The sequence below is a fragment of the Furipterus horrens genome, unplaced genomic scaffold, assembly GCF_987537825.1.
Source record: "Furipterus horrens unplaced genomic scaffold, mFurHor1.1.pri manual_scaffold_1, whole genome shotgun sequence".
Lineage (NCBI taxonomy): Eukaryota > Metazoa > Chordata > Mammalia > Chiroptera > Furipteridae > Furipterus > Furipterus horrens.
In genome coordinates, this window is record NW_028327171.1 from 5845563 (window position 1) to 5868011 (window position 22449).

Consider the following 22449-nt stretch of genomic DNA (forward strand, 5'->3'; position numbering starts at 1 on the left):
CATGTGTTTAGGGATTCTCGATTCTGCAGAATACAACAGCTCCTCTTACTGATTTGTTGTTTGGACTTGCCTTAAGCTTGTCTTCATGCCGTTTAATACCACGGTGGCTGTGGAAGATGGTTTATATATATACTCCAGTGCATGTACTGCCTTCTAAGGGGAAATGACCATCAGGAAGGACTGTGGTCCCTGCCCTGCCAGAAAGCAGCCATTTGACAGTGAAAAGGAACTGACCCCCCCCCCCCCCCCCCGGACCTCAGTTTCCTTATAAAAACAGAGGCAGGTCACTTAACAAGTCTCTAAAGCAGCGGTCCCCGACCTCCTTGGCACCAGGGACCGGTTTCGTGGAAGACAATTTTTCCACAGACCAGGGCGGGGGGTGCGTGGTGCCGGGGGGGTTGGTTTCGGGATGATTCAAGCGCATTACATTCAAGCTTACCGGCTGTGAGGCCTGGTTTCCTAACAGGCCCAGACCAGTACCGGTCCGTGGCCCAGAGATTGGGGACCCCTACTCTGAAATGTTTTCCAGTTTTAAAACGCAGTGTTGCGTGCTCTTGTATTTTACCGCCAAAGGCAAGAGGGTTACAGTGAAAGGAGGCACGGGCCCTTCCTGACAGCCTGGCCTTGATCTCATGCCTTGTTGGGACCTGAAATCCTGTCTAGAGTGTAGAGCAGAGCCGTGATCAGAGAGGCTGCCAGGAATGCGGATTGAGCTCCCCAAGGTCAAGAGAGCTCTTATTTATCACACACAGAGACTCCTCATGTGCCGGGCATTGTTCTGAGTGCTTCAGAAACATTAACTCACTTCCTCCTCAGGCAGTCCTGGCAGAAAAGGGCTGTTGTTAGGCATGGTTGACAGAAAAGGAAACTGAGGCTCAGAGAGGTGAAGTCACATGCCCAGGGGTTCACAGCTGGAGGGCTAGTGAAAGGCTGAGCTGGGATTTGACCCCAGGGTATCTGATCCCACAGGCTGGCTGCCCTTCAGAGGTTCAGATCTCAGGTCCATCTACTTACTGTGCTTTTGTACCCACAGGGAGCCCAGCAGCCCAATGAGGCTGCCGGGGAGTGGGAAAAAAATGACAACCGAACCTTAGGGAACGGCTCCGACTTCCAGGAGAGCCCCATGGCTGCTATTCCCAGGAATTTTAAAAAGGAGGGTGGATACTGCCCGCTCCTGCGCAGTTTGGGACCACCCTTTTGGGAGGCTAGGAGGCTGCTAGGGGACCCCAGGTCAGCTGGGGATTCCTGGTACCCGTGGCGGCCTCCAGGTGGGCAAGAGCAGTGGGCCAGATGATGTTACACCTGTTGCCTGGACACTTGGGGGTGGGAGGTGGTGATGGGGTGAAGGGTTGGCAGGGTCGAGGGTGGTATAAAGCTGGGCTGGCTCTGTTTCTTGACCCCAACATGTATGAATGGAATACCTGTTACTTCTGAACATCACCCAGTGAGTCAGGGTGAATAGTCAGGAAAGGAAACACAGGTGCAAATATGGATGAATTAGATTATTTCTGTCTCTAAGTGCATTCTTCTCCCCCCCCCCACCCCCCCCCCCAATCAGGATTTCCAGAGTCTCACCTCTGTGTGTGATTTTAACAGTACTGGGCGCTTTACTTTTACTTCTTTAAGGGCAGGGGTGAGGCCTTACCTGTCTTTGTCTTCTCAGCAGGTGACACTGTTTGCTGAATGAGTGAATAATACAGCTCAGACCAGATGATGTCATTAGTTTGCACTGGAAACCACCTCGAACTGTATTCAACTATTGATTTGGATTTCAAGGGAAACAGACATGTTTCTAAGGAAACGATTTTGCTAATTTTTAAAAGAATGACCTGGTAAGCAAATCATTGTTCATAATCATGTCTGGAGACTAAAGAACTCTGTATCTTCCATTTATTCCTTAGACAGTAGGTATTCAAATGTAACACGTGTGTACCCCTGTAGTATCTCTGCCCCCTTCTCTACGGGCTTCTCTCTTTCTTAAGAGAAAAGAGAGACATTTCATCCCACGTGCCTTCCGACTGTTAATTTCCTTCTAACACATTCGACTTTTGATCTTGAAGCACAAGGGCTGTACTTTTATTAGGTTTAATTTACTGTGAAGCTCGGTCCTCCTTGTGAATCAAGCCATAATCGTCAATGAGTAATCACAGGCTTCAGCCAGGCCCAGGTCTTAGTTCAGCTGAGTAACCAGCTAAAAGCAGGAAGGTGAAAAATGTTAGGAAGCCTGATATCGCCCCAGAACTAGAATGAGCCAGTTTATTATGACTGTGTGACCACCTAGGCATACAGGGCTTTGGCCACTGTGTAGGACCCAGGGCAAGGGGGGTGCCTGGATGAGCCCTGGCCTGCTTGGAAAGGGAAGCAGGGAGTGACAGGGACCTGGGTGGGAGTCTGGGGTCCCAGCTGGTGTCTGACCTCAGCTTCCTCGCCCTGCCTTCTGTATCTCTTCCAGTTCTGGCATTTGTGCTCTGGCGAGATTATTTTATTTTATTTTATTTTTTAAGCCTCACCCGAGGACATGCTTATGGATTTTGGAGAGGTGGAGGGGAGAGGAAGGGAGAGAGAGAGAGAGAGAGAGAGAGAGAGAGAGAGAGAGAGAGAGAGAGAGAGAGAAACATTGACTGGTTGCCTCTCATACATGCCCCAACTAAAGACCGAACCCACAACCCAGGCATGTGCCCTGACCAGGAATTGAACCCACAACCTTTTAGCTTATGGGACGACACTCCAACCAACTGAGCCACACCTGCTAGGGCTGGCCAGAGCATTTTCAACAGGGTTTCACACACTTACCACTGAGGAGGTAGGAATAATGGTTTTTTCATGTATCGTGATGTTTTTTTCAAAGAGTGTCTTTCATAAGATGGTCTCAGAAGGGAGCTTGGAAAAAGGAACTTAACAGCTAAGTCATTCTGAGCCTCCCTCCCACGTGCTCAGCACTGATAAATTCTTGACCTATTGGGTTCTGTGTCCATCATTCATCCCAGCCTGATGACAAAGGATCCAAAATCACCTTTTCTTCTCTAGAGGAGAGAAGGAGTCCAAGGTTTAATGACTTACAGCAGAAGAAATATTGGCCATCAGGAATGGATTGCCTGCAGACCGCTGTACTCCTTCTGACGTCTTTCTGGTCAGATATGTTGGAAGCATTCCAGTATATCTGCGCCAGCCCCCTCAGGGAGAAACGATGTCTTCCCAAAGAGTCGCTGGACTTTAGTGACTCAGCCCCTGAGCATCCCACACTGAACACCCGTGGGTGCAGGAGAAGGTGCTATGACAGGCAGTCCCCATTTCGGGCGACTGAGCTTGACCCCATGGCTGTGGGCACCCAGCTTCTCAAGGGCTGTTGTGAGTAGCCCTGGGGGGGAAACTCCTCTACTGGATAAAACTGCAGCCCAGAGGAGCCCGCATTTTCTGCCATAGTTAAAAAGTGAAAAGTAGCAGCCTCGTCATGTCTCCATGGTAACTTATTATGGATCTGTATTCCATTTATGAAACACTTTGTTGACCTATCTGTGGTTTATGATGGTGGAGGGGGGGCCTGAACATACACCGAGAAGCCATCAGAAGGAATTCCGCGTCCTAGAAATATCAGCGCCCGCTGTACTTGGTTGTTTGAGACCTGCAGACCCCACCGCTGGCCCATGCAATGACGACACCTGGAGACCCTCGGGTACCTGGAAACATCAAGGTACGGTAGTACCTCAATTGTCCGAAAAACTCTGGATTTAGGGTTGCCATGGAAACCTGCAACCTTGGTAACAGACAAGTGAGGCTGTTCCTCGCCTTCACTGCACTGGGTCCCTGAGATGCACCAATTTTTAGTCCCATGGCCTTGCTTCAGCTGGGCTGTTTTATTTTATATCCACCTTCGGGAATCTATATTTTCCTCCAAAGTATTGAGACGCTGACGTGGATTGGCATAAGCAATGCACACTTTTCTAGCCACCGACTCCAATATTTTCTGCTAAAAATGGAAACTTGGCAGAGTATGCGCGACGGTTTTGACCGTGGGTGGTGGTTACTCGTTTTATGACCCGACAGGTTATTTACCCGAAAGTTCAATTCCCTCGAACTTAAAGGGGGAACCAGAACGCCGTGGAGGGTTACGAGCCTCAGCCCGGAGCAGCTCGGGCTGGTCACGGCCGAGGCCCCGCTCAACTCCAGGGGGCGCCAGTCCCACGGAGGCTGTGGGAGCCGGGCTTCCCGGGGCCGGGCGGACCCAGACGCAGCGGAGGCCCCGGCTGCTTGTTTATCATCGCATTTAGCGTCTTTTCCCGATAAGAATGGTCAGAGATCAAAGATCTCGGAAGATGTCCCAGAATGGGGCCTCTTATTGCCCAAGCCCTGCGTCCGCTCGGGGCCACCAGCACCAGCACCCCGTGTTTGACGTTAAAGCCTCGGGACAAGGGGAGACCCTCCGCCTGAGCTCCCGGGCGCACACGCGCGCGGGGCCGCCGCGGTCCTGGCACAGCGAAGGAGAGACGGGGGCCGGGGACCCCGCGTGCCCAGCGAGCTCCCGGCCGGAAAAAGCTGGCTCCGCCCCCACCCCACCCCCGCTGCCCTCCCTCCTCTTCCTCCTCCTCCGCTCCTCTCCCGCTCCCTCTAATCTTTCTTCCCTCCCCTTTTCTCTCTCCCCTCCCCGTCGCTGCCCCTCCTCCCCTCCCCCGTCTTCTACCCTCTCTCAGCCCTCCTCCCTGCGATCCTGAAGAGCTCGTTGCGAAGGGGCCGGGTCGGTTACTTCCTCCGGTGGCGGAGCGCAGTGGAGCCGCAATCTCGAGCGCCCGGAGCCGCCCGATCGCCAGCTCGCCTGCTCGCCTGCTCGCCCGGCCGTCCTCGCCCCGGCCTCCCGGAGCGCCCCACCTGCGCCCCGGTCCCGGCTCCGGCCCCGCCGCGACCGCACCGAGAAGCCCGGGCCCCGAGCAGCTGCCGCCCGCCCGTGCGCCGGCCCTGCCAGAAGCGGCGCGGTAAGAGCTGGGTCCGGGGTGGGCGGGCCGGCCGGGCGCAGGCTGGGGGCTCCGTGGAGAGCGCCCTGCGGCGCCGGCTCCTCTCCCGGGGGGACCTAGAAGCTGGCTGGGGACGTGAGTGGCGCCGAGGTCCGGACGCCGGGGTCCAAGCGGGGTGGCGGCTACTCCTCGGATTCGGGGGTCGCGCGTCTGGGTTCAGTGCCTCTCCGGGCAGTCGGGACGCGGGGCCCAGGATAGGCGCGGGGTGGGCCCTGTCGTGACGCGCGGAGCCGGCTGCGAACTTGGGCCGCGGCTCCCAGGGTCTCCGAGCCGGCCGGGGCGGGCGTGCGCGCCGGCTAGTTTCGCTTGCTTTTGTTTTTAAAAGGAGTATCCAGGGCCTGGTGGGGATTCCTGCCGTTGGGCGCCCCGGGGGACCCGATTTCGCGAAGGGGTTGGGTGGACGCAGGAGAGGGTGTCCGAGGGGGCCCCAGCGCGCCCGGGTTTGCGGGTGACTGACAGCGCGCTGGGCCAGGGAGGACCTGGGGCGCCTGCCTCTTAAAATACCTGGGAGTCTGCGGCTTCCCGAAAAGCTGGGCCCCTGGTCACCTGTTCGGCCATGTCCAGGGCCCGCCCAGGGCAGCCGGCGAGGGAGCTGCCGGAAGGGTGGCCCGCGCGTCCTGCCTGGAGGGCGAGACCCCCGCGGGCGCCCTGGAGAGAATCAGGGCCCTTGGGCCCTGCGAGGCGAGCAGCGGGAGCCTGTCGGAAATGGGGACGTGGGTGGGCGCGGCTGCTTTTATTTTCTTGTTCTTAAAGCATTTTTAAATGAAGAGGTATCAGTGAACGTTTGTGCATTGAGGGTTGTTTTTGTTTTTTTTTTTTAAGCACAGGAGACTTTTAATATTGGCCTGTACTATTCAATTTCAAGGTAGCTTAAAATAGTAGTTGACGTGCTACTTATTTAGAAAGTAAAGAAGTGAGCAGTTCTCTTTGGAGATAAGGGTAATTTATTTTAATGCGCCGCTAAGAGACTATGTTTGTTCCGGACAATGGGAGCGCCTGTGCGCCATCTGCCTGCCCACACCGCCACCCGTCAGGGAGGTAAATCTCCCAGGGAAGGTTTATTAAAATTCTGAGGAAGATCATAGTACAGTGGATGTTAGCGCCCTCGGTTCTGCAGGGAGATATCAAACACTCACTGTGGGCATTAGTCATTCCTCTCGCTGAAGTGATAAGTTTCCAAGGGAAAAAGCACACCAACCTTCTAAGGATATTGGGTGGCGGGGGTATCTGTTGTTTTCTTTTCTTTACCCCACCCCCACCCCAGATTTACCTAAATACAAGCGTGTGGTCCAGTCTCATGTAAGTGATCATTTGTTCCGAGAAGGGGTATGGTTGTCAGGCAAGTTCTGCCTGTTTAAAAATGTAACCATCCCCAGCAGTTACATTTCTGACATTTTCCTTTTTTTTTTTTTTTTCCTGTTAAAAAAATTTTTTTTTGCCCTGACTGGTGTGGTGCAGTGGATTGAGTGCCGGCCTGCAAACCAAAGGGTCGCCGGTTCAATTCCTAGTCAGGGCACATGCCTGGGTTGCAGGCCAGATCCCCAGGTGGGGGCATGCAAGAGGCAACCACACACTGATGTTTCTCTCCCTTTCTCCCTTCCTTTCCCTCTCTCTAAAAATAAGTAAATAAAATCTTTTTTAAAATTTTTTGTTTTTGTTAACAAGCTGCAATCCAAAGGTCAACCCCCAAAGGTCCCAAATTTGAAATTGATTCACATGGAGAAACTTGGCCTGTCTTGCCATCTTAAGGAGCCATGTTGAGTAAAATAAGTGAATGAGCTCAAATTTGATTAGCTCTGTGTCCGCCTGAAAACACTTTGATTCTGCACAGTTCTTACAAAACAAATTAAAAGCTGGACAACAAAAGAATTCTATTCTGTAGTGAGTAATTACAGCTCTTTATGTGGGAGTGGTAGACTGCCTTTCCTCGCAAGTGTTTGTACACAAACCTCCCACCCCCACCCCCGCGAAGCTTTTCCGATGCCTTCCACATCTCTTGTCTATCTCTGTCAAAGTGGGGAATTATTCTGTTTCCCAAGTCACCAAACGTCTTCAAACCGGAAATAGAAAAGGTGGCCTCTGCGTTTTGGTCTTCTGTTTTGAGGCTTGCGTATTTAATCCACAGGCTAACAGGACTTAGTCCATTCAGATAAAGGACAGAAAGCTCCGAATTAACGGAGCATTTCACGTCCTAAAGAGGAGCACGAAGAGGCCCGGGCTAATGATATCCGTGTGCTGTCTGATCTATAGGACGTGGCGGGACAAGGCCCGGGCCCCGCCAGGTTACCCTGGCACAGGGAGGTGCTCAGGATTTAGCCACCCTTGACGGCCCCGTGGTCTGCACTGTGCCCCTTAGAAGCCCCCGCAGTAGCTGTGTGATCCTGGACAGGTCCCGGAGGTCTCTGGGCCTCACTGTGTCACATTCACCTCTCAGGATGTCCGGGATGTTCAGGCAGGTGGGAAGGGACGGTCCCCCAGCTCAGACTCAGCCCTTACTAGGAGGCGCTGTCATTGCAGCCATCATCAGTAGTGAATATTGACTGATTCTTGAGTGCGTGCAGCTGCAACGACCCACAAGGTGGAGAGATTCGGAGCAAATGTGGCCACTTTTGATCCAGGACAAGCCCCTCCTCTCCCCTGCCCTCCCCACTAAGCACTGTTACTTAATTCCAGTGCTCTCCAGCCTCCCCTGGCCACCAGGATAATTACCTGCACTCCCAGGGTTTTAACAGCCCTCTGCGGTGCCCCTGCGGCCTCCCCTGAGACAGACACTTACCTCCCACGCTGCCGCGCTAGCCAAGGTGTGTGTGTTGGGGGCGGGGGTGTGCTTGTGTGTGCGCACATGTGCGTATGTATGTGTGTATGTTGAGTGGTTGGGAAGTTTAGCCATAAGGTTGATCCTAAAGAAAAAAAAAAAAAAAAGCACCAAAAAAAGCCCAATTCGTTACGGGAAAATATGCTATCTGCCGCCTCCAGTAAGTGCTTCCAGTTGCACGGTATTTCAATTACTCGCACGTCTTCCTTGTAACAGGTGGGGGTACCCAGCGGAGATGGGGTGGGAGGCAATTAGATCCCACAAAGCTGTCCTATAGGCCTTCAGTTCTGTGGCCAGGAGCTGACCCAGATTATTTGAAAATGAGTTTTAGTTTGTCTTGTCTTTTAACACTGGTAGCATTATCTAGGTATCCGTCTCACCTATTAATATATAACTTACCTGGCCAAACAGTTACATTTTAAGGCTCCAGATAAGTTCTTGGTCTATTACAGCCCAGCCCAATTGCAAGCCACATATGCGTGACTAGACATTTTCTCATGGCTATGTTCAGTATATAAAGTAGGTGAACTTAATTTCACTATGTTTCCATTCACCGAGTATACTCAAAATGTTATATAAATATGCAGTAATAACTATTACTGAGATGTTTTACTTTTTCCTGTGAGATCTTTGAAATCACGTGTGTACTTTACATGCAGGGCACGTCTCAGTCCATCTCAGCCGTGTGCCAGGTGCCCGGCAGCCACACGTTGCGGGTGGGCACCATGTTGGGCCGTGCAGGTCTAGAATAAGCCCAGATGTTATCAAAGCAGGCAAGGCAGAGCTGTGATTTGAATCACTTCTTGAGGGCGTGCACAGCTGAGTGACACAGAACAGACTGTTTAGAGTCTGTGTATTGAACAGGGGACCAGGGAGAGGGTGTGGTCTGAAGCAAAGGTTCTCCCTCGGATTTTCCTTGGCTGGGAGCTTCCTCCAACTTGGAGAGGAGGGGGCCTTCGGGCTCCTCGCGCAGGCTTTGCTAGATCTGGATATCCCTGGAGCTGCCTGGGGCAGGTCACCCCTCAGGCACCCAGGAGGTCCTGGGTGGAGCTGACTGCCCCCTTGCAGACCCTCCAGGCCCACAGCCCCGCCCACTGCTGCAGAGAAGGACACAGGCTGCCTTGGGGGCCTCTGAGAGCCCCACCCAGAAAGGGACTTGATCTTTCTCTACCTGGAATTCAGTGCGAATCAGCATTATTATTTAACTACATCCACAGCCTAGCCTTTATGAGAGGGGCCTTTTCAGTAAGAATTCCTGGCCTTTGGTTCTGAGTGACTGTTAATGAGGTAGAACTTGACAGACTCCCCCTGAATTCAGTGTCTGTGCCGCCCACGAAGTCTCCGTAAAAATGTGGTGCCTGACTTGTTGCCTCTGACTCTTTATTTTCCTCTTCCCTTTTTTTAAAGATGAATGACTTTGGAATCAAGAACATGGACCAGGTGGCCCCTGTATCTAGCAGTTACAGAGGGGCCCTCAAGGTGAGTGAGCAAAGTCTCCTTAAAAGTTTTTTTTATGAAATTTGGAAAGCTCCATCTCTAGGAGGAGGAAAACAGAAAAAGCAAGGGGCTGGGTCCCAGCAGACCGGTTCTAGCCGCAGTTTTTAATTTACTGGCTGTGGGACTCTGGGCTGTTTGCTTAACCTCTAGGGGCCTTTTGTTTTCCCGTCTGTAAAACGGGCTTCTGATGCTCGTTCTGCTTGTCCTCCAAGATACGAACACATGTAATTTGTAGAAGTTGAGGCCTCGGTGGTTTATTTCTGAGGCTCCTGCTCGGTGAAGAGGCCTGTGTTCTTAGCTGGACAGAGCTGGACTGTCCTTGGGCCGTGGGAAGGCTGTTTCAGAGTAAAGTGACATAGTCTAGGCGAGATGGGCAGGCCCCGCTGAGGCTCCGCTCTGAGCTGGGGGAGTCCGCAGGACGGCTGTGAGCATGTGAGCCAGAAAACAGATTCAAGATGCAAGTCGCCTCTGCGGCCTAACACACGTGTCCTGTAGCTTCGGTCTTCATTCCTGTTGGGAACGTTCTCGGTGACACCAACGGATCATACCCCGTGGGCAATCTGCTTGCTTTTTGCGTGTGTAGTGAACATCTCTCAGAAGCAGTGGTTTTAGGTGGCCTCCTCTGAGCTCTGTGGGTTGTATAAATAGGTGTCCCTGGCGTGTTCTAGTTTCCTGTAGAGGTCACTGTGAGGTGAGTTGTCTGGTAGGACCCAGAGACCCAAGAAAAACGAGCTCAGGCCTTTCTTGAGGATTACGCAGGTCATCCAGCTTGAGGCTAGCAGGGTTTCTTGTTGGTCTGGTCAGAGGTTTTCAGCGAGGCAGAAACTGGACCACCTAGGAAGGAAGCAACCTTGAAACCACGCCCCTGGAAAGAAAAATGCTCCTGTAGATTAAAAGATTAGTTGATGATGCCCATGTGATTTCTGGGTGTGGGGAAGAAACAGTCCCTGAAATCGATGTGTTGAAATACTCAGCATGAATGTGGATTGTCTTCTGACGTCCTGATTTAAAAAAAAAAAAAAAAGTACTTAACTGTCATTGAAGAAATGAACTTTCTTAGTCACCCGGGCAGTGCTAGTAGGAATTTTAAAAGTCAACTGGATATTTTACACAAAGTTCATCCGAAATGATAGATCAGTGTGTGAATCTAGATGAGTATTTCATACTTGCCTGATGGGTTTTCCCCTCGACGGCCCGGGTTTTGGGGGGCTGAGCTCCATCGTGGGACTCGTGGTCCTGAGTGTTTTGGGCCAGGTCTGACCTCCGCCTGCCCTCTTGTGTAATCTGTCATACACTGTTCTGCATTTCTAAAAAGAAAGTACACAGACCAACTTTATTTATTTGTAAATGTGTTCCCCATTTTCTTAGTGATGACTCAACGCGTGTCATTGGATGACACGGAACATGGGATTTCCAGCTTATGTTGGAAAAGTGTATTTCTTCACCTGGTTTCCTTAACAAGTTGGGCAATGGTGACTCAAGACCTCATCTGTCACTTAGGAAGGAGTCTTCCACTACAGGCTATATTTTGTTGATAAACGCTAGATGAGATGATAAGAAATGGATGCTCTGAGGTTTTATCATTGTGTACGCTCCCCACCCCCCCAAACGGTTGATAGTTTTAACTTCAAATCTGTTGTCTTTGGAAGTCCTTCCCCACAGATGACTGTGGGGTGGGGGGAGGGAGGTTCTTTTTAATATGCTTTCCCTTTAGCAAAGCTTAAGGAACTTTCAGCTGGGTTTTCTGTTTTCTGAACCATTGGAATGGATATGGAAAAACACTTAGTTTCAGTTAAAGTACTTCTCCACCGGTTTTTTATTTCATTGTTTGATTTTTTAAATTTTCATTCCGTCATTGGCCTTTCGTTTTAAATATGGTGACGTAAAACCGCTTTGCCAAGGGTCGTTTTTCTCCTCCAGGCCGCGGCCTGACTGAATTTCTCCCCGATGATGTCACAGAAGGGCCAGGTGTTTGGGCCAGGGGGGCTCTGAGACCCATCCCGGCACCATTCTTCTGGGATTCTGGCACTTTTAGGTTTGTTTACTCATTGATCGAAGTGGATGAGGCCATTAAAAATAAGTTCCCAGTTGTCCTGACTCTGTGAGAGTGATTTAATGACCCAGAGCGACAGAGACTCCTTTTGGTCACAGGGGCCGTCCTAGAAAGTCGCTTGAGTCCTGCGGGTCTCTTCCAGGTGTGGCTTTACAGGGGCCAGTTTAGTCAGGCCGCATGGGTCCCATTGCCCAAGGACCCCTTTAGAAAACAGGTAATTCAGTCAGTAAATATTATATTTCCGTTTTCTTTCCGCCCGCCTTTGCAGCGCCAGCCCGCCTTTGACACCTTGGACGGGTCCCTGTTTGCCATCCTCCCCTCCCTGAACGAAAAGCAAGCACTCCAAGAAGTCCCAACGGGCCTGGATTCCATTTCTCACGGTAATCTGCGACCCAGGTTGACCCACTGCGCATTGCCCGGAGTAGCTCAGTTAATAAAGAGGTGACGGGTGATGAGCCAGGAGGGTTGGTGTCTTGAGGCCTTGGAGGAAAAAGTCAGACGGAGGCTGTGGACCTGGGACAAGACAGTTTTCCTTTCTGCTGAGTGTGATGATTCTGGTGTCTTCCCTGCCAGACGCTCCCCAGGGAGAGCAAATGTCCTGGTGTTGGCACCCTGCTGGGGACCCCGAGATTTCCATCCGGGTTGAAAACTTCAGTCCTCAGCAGAGCAGATGCCCGTTACAACGCACCCCCAGCTTTTTATTCTGGGCTCAGAGATCATCCCCTGGAGTTTGGGGGCAACCCATCTCTGGCTAATCTTTCCCCATCTGTTTTCCTTCTGTAGTTCTTCAGGTCACGTTTATTCTTTGTAAGGGGCTGGCAGGTCAGGGGACGCCTCTGCAGTGCTGATGAGAGAGTTATTAGTTGGAGGTGTTCCAGAGGTCGCTTTGTCATGTGAAGTAGGTGCTAGAAAATACAGTCCAGAAAATTAATTACAACGCATGTGCTCGCATCAGCATGCCATCATGTGACAGTCGTTTATCGTTCTCGAAATGGCTGAGGGCGTCCAGAGAAGACTGTTTCTCAATAAAAATTGAAAGTGTGCCAAGCTCACGGGCGCAGACGGCTGTGCGTCCGTCCCAGGCCCCAAGTCCCTGCCTGCGGCGTCGTGTGATGGAATTACCTTCCAAATGTATTTATAATCCCTGAGGCCTTTGGGCCAAAAACCATGCCATTTCTTCTCATTGTCTAAAATTTTCCAATGGCCTTCAGTGGCCTTTTTACCTGGGCATCAACTGCTGGAGTTCTATTTTACTTTAGATCTTTTTTTCCATACAGGATGTTAGGCAATGGCTACTGTTTTTTTCAATTTTAGTCAAAAAATTTTTTTGCTAATATTTAGACTCTTTTAAGGAATGATGATGTCAAGGTTTGAGATCACAGTTGTTCTCTGCTGCACGCTGAGGGTTCTCCGTGCGGCAGCGGCAGCATGGTGTCCTCACGCCCCTCCGATTTCTTCGCAGACGCGGCCAGCTGCGAGCTGCCTCTGCTCACGCCCTGCAGCAAGGCTGTGATGAGCCAGGCCCTGAAGGCGACCTTCAGCGGCTTCCAGAAGGAGCAGCGCCGTCTGGGCATCCCCAAGGGTAAGCGCCTCTTGGCAGCTGCTTTTCGGAGTCTGCGCTTTACTAGGCACGCGAACCAGACCATCATTGCTTGAGACGGGCTACTTTTTTAGGCTTTTGTGTAACGCGCCTTGCAGAGAGGGGCAGAGAGGGGGTTAACCTGAGCCAGTTTGCATTTCCGCCCCGGTAGCCCAGCAGTCAGCCAGCATTGTTGTCCGAGTGTTAGAATTTACCTGGGGTCTCGAGACGCTCATGTCCTTAGCCGTGGGTGCACGGGTGGACTTCGTGGGTAAATCAGAAGGGACCACTGTGGTCTCGCTGCCTCCCTCCGTTTATTCCTTCCGTGTCATGTCTTCTCTTCCCTTCCCATAGACCCCTGGCTGTGGACGGAGCAACATGTTTGCCAGTGGCTTCTCTGGGCAACCAATGAGTTCAGCCTGGTGAACGTTAACCTCCAGAGGTTTGGCATGAATGGCCAGGTCTTGTGTGACCTGGGCAAGGAGCGTTTTCTGGAGCTGGCACCAGACTTCGTGGGCGACATTCTGTGGGAGCATCTGGAGCAGATGATCAAAGGTACCAGCCACGGGAGGGAAGGGTGTGCAGCGCAGGGTCAGAGACTCGAACGATGGAGCTGGCCTGACGAGGCCACTGGAGTGAGTCAGATGTGTGGCAGTGATCAAAACAGATCTGCATCCGCCTCAGTGTGCACGTGTGGCATCGAGCGTAGCCCAGAGGCAGTGGCCTTAGTCACTAACTTGTTCACTGTCGCCAGACGGCATTCTTTGGAGAAAGACGTGTTGGCTCAGATAAGGAGGCCAGCAAAGAATTCCCCTGGTTTGTGGCTCACCTTCCAAAACCAAAAGAAATAAGCCAGCTTCAACAGAAGGGAGCCTTTATTCAGACAAACTCCATGGATTTTACAGTAGATTTTATGAAGTCCAAATGGATTCCAACGAACAGGGGTTTTTTTTTGGTCTTAGGTTTTTAAACAAATGTAGAAGTAATTGATAGGTTTTTCCACCCTGATTTGTTATACAAAAACTGGCCTCTGAGCAAAGAACTCTTATCATATAGAGTGAAATTCTTGATTCAGACCTTACAAGAGCATTGAGACCGCTGTTAAAAATACATTTGAGTTCAAAAAGAAAAACAAATCATAGTCAAGGATAACTTAAGCGAAAACGGTAAGAAAATGAGCCCCTTTGTAGAGTTCAGGGAAATAGTTCTCATTTCATTGAGCACTGAGCTCCAACATCTGTTACAGACTCAGATTTTTAAAAGACCTTAGGAGTCAACCACCAGCTCTTTTTCGTTATGGCTCCTGAGGGCCAGGGAAACTTATTTTTAAAGACCTCCAAATGTTCCTTGAACTTGGACAAGTCCCACCGTAGAAGGTTCTGGAAGGATGTTGGTTGGCAAGTCGGGCCTGTTTCGCCATTTCTCGGTGTGAGTCTGTGGGTCTGGAGTTGTGCATGGACGGGGGGCGGGGGGGTGTGCTGACGTGTGTTTGTGGAGAGTAGACGTACACAGAGCCACAAACAAACTTTTGCCTTGGCAAGTTCTCGGGCACACGTGTCCTCCTGTGGCCCTCCCTGGGGAGCGCTCGCCGCACCTTCAGGCTTTAGAACAACGGCCATGGCCTCACAGAGGCGGCCACCATGCCACTCCTCGCTGGCCGTGGATAAGTGAAGTCCACCATCTCGGTCTTCCGCTGATGGCAGCAGAAAATGTAACTTTGCCCATGGCAGCGTTCAGGTTGGGAAACTTCCTCCACTGACTAAGAAATGCGTTGCTGTCTCTAGTCTTTTAAAGGACGTAACGGCTTGGAACACCGTCGGATTAAATGCGAACTTCTAAACGCGCTGAGTTACTCCGAGATAACCATATCGCAGTAATTCAGAAAGTTGCTTTCTCTTCTCGTGTTGTTTTACCCTCGATTTGCAATCTCACGTGTCTCCTGTACCTGTTCTTCAGAAAACCAGGAGAAGACAGAAGATCAGTATGAAGAAAACTCCCACCTCAACTGCGTCCCTCACTGGATTAATAGCAACTCGTTAGGTGAGTCTGGGTTCCGCCCGGAAGATCTCGGTTTGAAGTCACCCTGGTAGTTCATGGGTGGCCCCACGGTGCCGTCTAGACCTGCGCTGGCCCAATGGTGGCCACACGTGGCCGTCGAGCTGCTGGGCGCTTTAAATGTGTCTGGTCCACGTTGAGATGTGTAATGTAAACATAACGCACAGCAGATCTGGAAGCCTTAGTATGAAACAGAGAATGTAAACTGTCTCCTTCCTGGTTTTAAAAGGACTGTGATTACCTGTTGAAATGATCATTGATATCTCAGGTCAAGTAAAATTTTAAAATTTCCCCTTTCTTTTTCCTTTTTAAACGTGGCTACTAGAAAAGCTCGCATGGTCTCCTGGCCAGTGCTGTCCAGGCCACGCAGAGCGTGAGGGGCAGATTGTCGTGAGCTGGTGGCTGGGGTCACATCTAGTGTAACAAGGGAGAGGTGGCTGGCCCGGGAAGTGGCCGGTAAGCAAGGCCACACGTGCTCTGAACTTTGGAGTCAAAAAAGGTGTCATAGACTTCAGGTTCCCCGCTCTGGTCACTGACCTGGTGAGCATAGGTTACGGTCCCCTCAGCCAGCCGGGTTACAGGTGACTGGAGATGTCCCTTAGGAGTCACATACGGGGGCATGTCACTTGTCTGTCTGAGCCTTAGTGTCTTTGGAAGCTGAAAGAGTCAGGGACCCCTGCCACTCTGGGGGTCACGTGAAAGCACTCGATGAATGAGGGACCCAGCAACGTGAAGCCTGAGACGTGGCACCTGGGCTGGGAGGCAGCGGGCATTTGGGCAAAGGGCCTGTAAGGCTGGAAAGAGGCACGGTTTGAAAAGGGGGAACTTGGTGGAAAACCTGCCCATCAAAGCCCACGCGTCCCCCGAGGGCTGGCAACGGCCGGGGCCTGCACAACGGCTCGCGTTGGATTTGGTTGGAGCTGCAAGGGTCTCCAGTCGTCATGTGCTGTCCCCTCATAGCTCTGCCGTCCAATGGCTGTGTTCCAGGTTTTGGCATGGAACAGGCGCCGTACGGCATGCAGACGCAGAACTACCCCAAAGGCGGGATTCTGGACAGCATGTGTCCGTCCACAGCGGCGCCCGGTGGCCTTGGTTCCGAGCAGGAGTTTCAGATGTTCCCCAAGTCTCGACTCAACACCATTGGTGTCAACTACTGCTCCGTCGGTCAGGACTTCACCGGCAGCGGCTTGAACCTGATCAGCAACAGCTCTGGTAAGGGGGGGCTCCCACACGCTCCTGTCCGCAGGCTCTCGGTTGTGATCCGGGAGCCACGGTCAGCTAGGGACGTGGGCTTCTCATCAGCAGTCCTGTGTTCAGCCATGGGAGGGAGTTGAGGACTCGTCCTTCTAAGGGACTTCCGGTCCCTGTCCCAGGCGACTGACCGACTCAGTGAGCGTACTTCTGATGTGTTTCAGGCTGTGGTCCTGGCCGGGGCGGGGTGTTGAGTAAACAAGACACAGCACCTGCTGTTGTGAATAAATTCCTCCACCCAATGGGATCTTTTGGGGGACAGTGTAGGAATATAACATTTCTTTTTATGGTGACGTATATACTCAGTGTACATGACTCAGGATGTGCACCTGGTTGGATTTTTACATACAGACACCTGTATAACAGCCACCCAGGTGAAGCTAGGTTTCCAGCATGCCAGAAGGCTACCTCATACCCTTCCCAATTGTCACTAGCATCCCCACCCCAAGAGGGAACCATCATCCTGACTTTTATCATAACTTCTCCTGTTCTTGGCCTTGCTATAAATGGAATCATACTGTATGTTGTCTTCTGTGTGTGTCTTTTGCTCATCATTATGTCATCATCATGTTGTTGGATATAGCAGCCCGTTGTCCTTTTTCACTGCTGTATAGTACTCCACCCAATGAGGCTACACTTGATTTATCGATTCTGTTGTTGATGCGAGATGTGGTTGTATAGTAAACTTACAAGGACCAGGTCCCTCCGTTTAAGAGCGTTGTGAAGCCTGAATGGTCCTGCACCAGCAGGGAATGTGGTTGAACACGGGCGTCTGGCAGGGATGCTGCCCCTGGGGCCAAGACCACTGCAGCTTTTTATCAGCAGCGTGGCCGGACATGTCGCTGTCCTGCAGGAGTGCAAATCTGTGCGTGCTTGTCCTTGCCAGGGAAGGCCAGAGACCTCGACGCCCCCGAGAGCGGCAGGGACAGCTTCGAGAGCTCGGACTCCCTGCTGCAGTCCTGGAACAGCCAGTCATCACTGCTGGAGCAGCGGGTGCCTTCCTTCGAGAGCGGCGAGGACGACTGCAGCCAGTCCTTGTGCCTCAACAAGCCGACCATGTCTTTCAAGGACTACATCCAAGAGAGGAGTGACCCAGCAGAGCAGGGCAAACCAGTCATACCTGCGGCTGTGCTGGCTGGCTTCACAGGTGAGCTTGCGGCTCCGCGTGCCCCGGTCACTGCTCTGTGCCCCGCCCGGCCCAGCCATGTTTATCAAGGGTGTTTCTGGTCGGAGCACATTGTATCTGCGCCCCACATTTGATCCGCGGGGTGTAATCCTGACTGCAGACGAGCTGTATCTGAACTGTAAGAAGGTCAGCCTTGGGGAAATACTTGTGTGCGCTGCTCAGCAGCGTGGATGGGAGCGACGGCTGCTCCCGCCCCCTGGGTTCGCTCGGCCGATCAGAGAGGAGGGCACAGGACCCGCGGAGGCTTTCGCTCTGACTCACCCACGCCAGGAATTTCAAAGAATGTGAACTGGCCCGGGGAGGGGCAGCCAGCCGGCCTCAAATAACTCAGGACTGTTTACCTTTTCTTACTCCTAAAACCCATCTTATTTTTAAGGTTTGGGCCAGAGCTATTTTAGGGAAGAGTCAAATATTAAAGCTGTTTTTAGAAACAGATATTTTCAGCACTTTAGTGAAAATACCGAGATTTTTTTTTTCAGTTGCTACATGTGCCCTTAAATGTGCTATTTTCCCCATATTTTGACTATGTATAGAGCCACTGGGGATTTAAAAAATACCTACTTAGAAAAATCTGATAGATTAAAATAAGAATGTGTAGGCATCTATTTCTTTCTGTCGTCTGAAACAAACAGCTTTGGAAATGTGTTAAAAACACACATGGAGTGAGTGAGAAGTGCCGTAGGCTTTGTCCCTGGGGTCAGGGCCGGGTAAGAAAATAAACAGCCATGGTGGCGGTGGTTTCCATTTCAGTATCCGTCCCCCGCGCGCCCGCTGCTTGCTCCGTGTGCTCAGCTGGGCCCACTGTCGGTCGTCCACAGGACAGCCCAGCGTGGGAGGGGCCTTGATCCATTTTACAGATGGGGAAATGCGCTCAGAGTGACACAGCTCTCAGGTCACACAGGCAGCCCGTCCCGTCTGGTTCCAGAACTCCTGTCCCTTGAGCTTCGTAGCCCTTTGCGTCTTGGGAACAGGCCTTCGATGGGCGTGGGATCCAGGGCAGCCACCTGGTCTCCGAGCTGCATCTTATTCCTCATAGTTTGTTGGTGCTTCTTTAAAAGGCGCTGGTAGTAAATACTAATCAAGAAAAGGCCCGTTAAGGGCACCTTGCAAAGCACAGACCTTGGCACATGGAGGTGGTGAGGCCGTGGATGTCACTCCAAAGCCCAGGGGGCTCGAGGCAAAGCCATCACGTGGCCAGAAAGCTACAGCACAGGATTCCACGTATCACGTGCCCCCTTCTGTGCTTACATGCTCCGCCCACTTCAGCTGCCCCATCCCGTCCCAGCGTTTGTAGAAACAAACACTGAGAGTGATCACAGAAGGAACAGCGATACAGGATGAGGACTCTCGAGGCCAAAATCTGGTGGCCCTGAATGTCTTTCCCCAGAAAGACCAAACCCAGCATTCAGGGGCCCAGTGACCTCTTTTCTGGGAGTAGGAGGCATGGAGGAAGACCTCAGTGTGGTGTCCAGCCTCCTCCCGCCGGCCTTCAGGACTATCGCCTGCACCCAGAGGGGCCCTTCATGTCAAACTCAGAAAGGGGCTGGCCTGCCTCAGCCTGTTTGCTTCGTTAGGACGGCGGAAGCCCGGCGTGTAAGTGTAAAAACCCGTCACCCGGCCCTCTCCCCAGGCAGCGGGCCCATCCAGCTGTGGCAGTTTCTCCTGGAGCTGCTGTCCGACAAGTCCTGCCAGTCCTTCATCAGCTGGACCGGCGACGGGTGGGAGTTCAAGCTCGCTGACCCCGACGAGGTATGGCCGGGGCCCGGGAGATCGGTCTTGGGGCTCTCTACTCTACTTTTGTCCCTTTGGGTTTACAGATTGGCTTCCCCGGGACAAAGGAGAGCTCTCCTGGCAGTCGGGGAACTTGACGGCGGTCCTGGCCCCCGGGACCCGTGTGCAGCGTCTGTGGGTCTCTGCGTGGGCGTTGGCCAGAGCTCACTGTCTTGCTCATTGAATAAAAAGGCGCAAGCAGTGAGCTGCGGCTCTCTCCTGAGCGTGTGAAAATGCCTGGGGAAGTTGCTTTTCTGTGCTGGGGGGAGCAAGCCTCATACCCCCAGGCATGCACGCTGGCTGGGCTTTTCTGCACCCCTCAGCTGAGCTCAGCCGGAGGAGAAGACCCAGGGCTGGTCTAGCACCTGCTCATCCGGGACCGCGTTAGAGAAGCCCTGGGTCTCTGGCTGGGCCGGTGCAGGCTGTCACTTCCCATGCCCTTGAGCGGCAGAAGCACTGAGGATTGCATAATGTCCCACGGCTCAGAACCCCACTCAGCAGCTGGTCGTGGGGCTGAGGACCCAGGAGTTGGGGGGACGCAGCTCCTCCCGTGTCTCAGGACCCTCCATTCGGAACCCTTGGTTTCTGGGATGGGTTGCTGAGCAAGAGGCTTGGAGAGTCCTGTAGCACATAGTGCTGTGGGTGGGGGCATGGCGCCCCCCTCCGCCCCTCCCTAAAACAGATGGCACCTTTGGGGTCCTTCAGTGGGTGAGTTCTCCCCGTGAGCACGCGTCAGCATCGTCATCGGGGGAGAGTCATTTGCTCTTTCTTAATGGCCGAATGGAATTGACCTCGTCCCTGTCCCCGTCGCCAGGTGGCCCGCCGGTGGGGAAAGAGGAAAAACAAGCCCAAGATGAACTACGAGAAGCTGAGCCGGGGTCTGCGCTACTACTACGACAAGAACATCATCCACAAGACGTCGGGGAAGCGCTACGTGTACCGCTTCGTGTGCGACCTGCAGAATTTGCTGGGGTTCACGCCCGAGGAACTGCATGCCATCCTGGGCGTCCAGCCGGACACGGAGGACTGAGGCCCGGGAGGCTGCCCACGGGGCCATCCTGACCGACTGCCCCCGGGCCCCTGCCAGGCCGATTGAACACTCCAGGAAAGTCGCCTAGAAGCAGTGGCCTTACTCGCAGCTGTTCACCCAGAGCAGCGCGGCGGGTCGCTCCTGAAGCCTGCGGACGGGAACACGCTGTTTATAATGCCGCTAACGTGGCCCAGAGGGGAAGCGCTTCGAGCGGACCGTGCGACGGCACCGCTCGGGCTGTTGGCCGTCCTCCGAGGCGTGAGCGTGTTGTGGACACACACGTTCTTTCTTGTCTTTGGCGTTTTGCGACCAGGGATCCCGAATGCAAAAGCGGTCTGTTTTCAGAGGGCCGGAGGGGGAGAGGAAACAGCGGTGCCAAGTTAGAAGTTGGTTTGTACATACGATTGTAATCTTATAAGTGTTATCAAAATCCTCTAACAGTTCTATTTAACAAAATTGTATATTGTAATTTAAAATGATTATATTACTGTATGTGAAATAAGAATGTTATGTTTATTCCATTTTTCAGGGGCACATGCGGCGTTTTGCGAACATTGCCTCTGCCACGGGCAGGCTAAGAGAATTTGTAAAATGTGTATTATTTTTTCCATTAACTGCGCCCACAGCAGGAAGGTCTAAGAGGGTGAATCCCTGTTTTGTTTTGTTTTTATTTTCATTTTGTTTTGCCCAGATTGTATCTGGCAAGGACTGGGTACATTTGGGAATTTTTATAAGAAACTTAATGTTATTATCTGGGGGCACACCTGGCCTCTGGTTTCTTCTTTAACTGTAACGTAAAAGCTATAAAGCAGTATTTTTCTTGACAGATGACGTATGTTTTCCATTTCTATGCATGCCTTTAACTTGGTTCACGCACAGACTTTATTTCTCAATTTAATTGTGTTTCCCCCGCACCTGACCCCCCTGACCAGCCATTCCCACCCTTTGCCCTACTCCCAAGCCCCAAATGACTGTATGATTAAAATAAGAATACTATTTTTGGAAATATGCGACTCTTTTTCAGAGATCAGGAGGGATTTATGAAGCAGCTATTTTTACTTGTAAAAGTAATTCACTGGGGGGAAAAAATTAATTTGTAAGAAAGCTTTATTTTTATCTCAGCTCCACGTCAAGTTAAGCATACTGTGTAGGGCTGAAGATGCGAGGGAGGGGAGCCCTTACGAACCCCTTCAGACATGAATAAAACCCGTTGTCCCATCCAAGTCGTGGCTGTCTGGATACCACGCTGCTCCTTTCTGTCTGGCGACCACAGCCACGTGGTTTTGTTTTTTCATCTATTTTGGATGCAGAACGCCCAGAGGCCAAGGAAGTAAGCCAGGTGGGAGAGAATGCATTGAACTGGTTCGCCTGAAGGAAAAGTTTTGTGACATTGCAGCTGTTTCTAAGATGCGCCTTGGGTTGGCGTGTGTTCATGGCCTTCGAGAAGGATCCGGCCCCATGGGCTGCCCAGTTGGACAAGTTGCCCTGTGAGGGGACACCTGCACCCATCCATGTGCTGAGACCATGTGCTTGGCGGGAAGGATGAGCTGAGAAGGGCGGAGCTGCCCCGAGACCCACCCCAGACCGTTTCCAGTATCCGAAACACAGGACGTTTCTCAGGCAGGACCTGTTTACCGCTCAGACATCTGTCTATAACATCAACAGACGTGACTGGGAACGTGCCGCTGCCCAAACAACTGTCGGCCATCAGCTCACTTTGTTTGGGGTCGAACCACATGAAACCGATGTTTAACTTTTTTACTGACCAAGTTGGCAGTTCCGTGCGGTCCATCCTAATAGTGACGGAAACTGGAGTCCCTTAGAAACCTCTGGCATGGTCATGGACAGAACTTAAGTATAAAAGTGTTGTGATTTGGCCTTTTCTTTCTCAAATAATAAAGTATTTTGTTTATATAAACTCCTTGTCAGAGTCATTCTTTGTCCCTATTCCAACCCCGAGGGATGGAGGGAGCAGTGCTGAGCCCAGGGCCGCTGCCCACTCAGCGGCCGTCAGTCCTTGAGTCACGTCTCTGTTTGACCAACTTGACACACAGACACCTAGTAAATCATGACCAAGCCGGGACCAGCTGTGAGCCCTTCCTCAACTCATTCCCCGGAAGTGTGGCTGACAGTGGGAATTTCTTTTCAGAAGCATTTGGAATGGGGAGACCCAGGTTCTGTCCTAGAGGGGGCCGGGGGAGGCTGGC

General features: G+C 52.1%; 1 protein-coding gene across 1 annotated transcript; it reads left to right on the forward strand.

The window, feature by feature from the left end:
• Nucleotides 1-4710: 4710 nt before the first annotated feature.
• Nucleotides 4711-22160, forward strand: ETS2 (ETS proto-oncogene 2, transcription factor). Its single transcript, XM_090271760.1, has 10 exons — nt 4711-4967; nt 9229-9300; nt 11640-11751; nt 12834-12953; nt 13305-13505; nt 14907-14990; nt 15993-16217; nt 17143-17403; nt 19073-19191; nt 20027-22160. Exons 2-10 carry the CDS (start codon nt 9229-9231, stop codon nt 20240-20242), a joined length of 1410 nt encoding a protein of 469 aa, XP_090127886.1. The 5' UTR covers nt 4711-4967; the 3' UTR covers nt 20243-22160.
• Nucleotides 22161-22449: the final 289 nt, after the last annotated feature.

What these genes read in the sequence shown, in the direction of transcription:
- ETS2 (XM_090271760.1), top strand. Translation starts at nt 9,229, where the DNA reads ATGAATGACTTTGGAATCAAGAACATGGACCAGGTGGCCCCTGTATCT. An exon ending in CCGTCTGGGCATCCCCAAGG is followed by an intron (nt 12,954 to 13,304) that starts GTAAGCGCCTCT and finishes CCCTTCCCATAG; the next exon opens with ACCCCTGGCTGTGGACGGAG. An exon ending in CCTGATCAGCAACAGCTCTG is followed by an intron (nt 16,218 to 17,142) that starts GTAAGGGGGGGC and finishes TGTCCTTGCCAG; the next exon opens with GGAAGGCCAGAGACCTCGAC.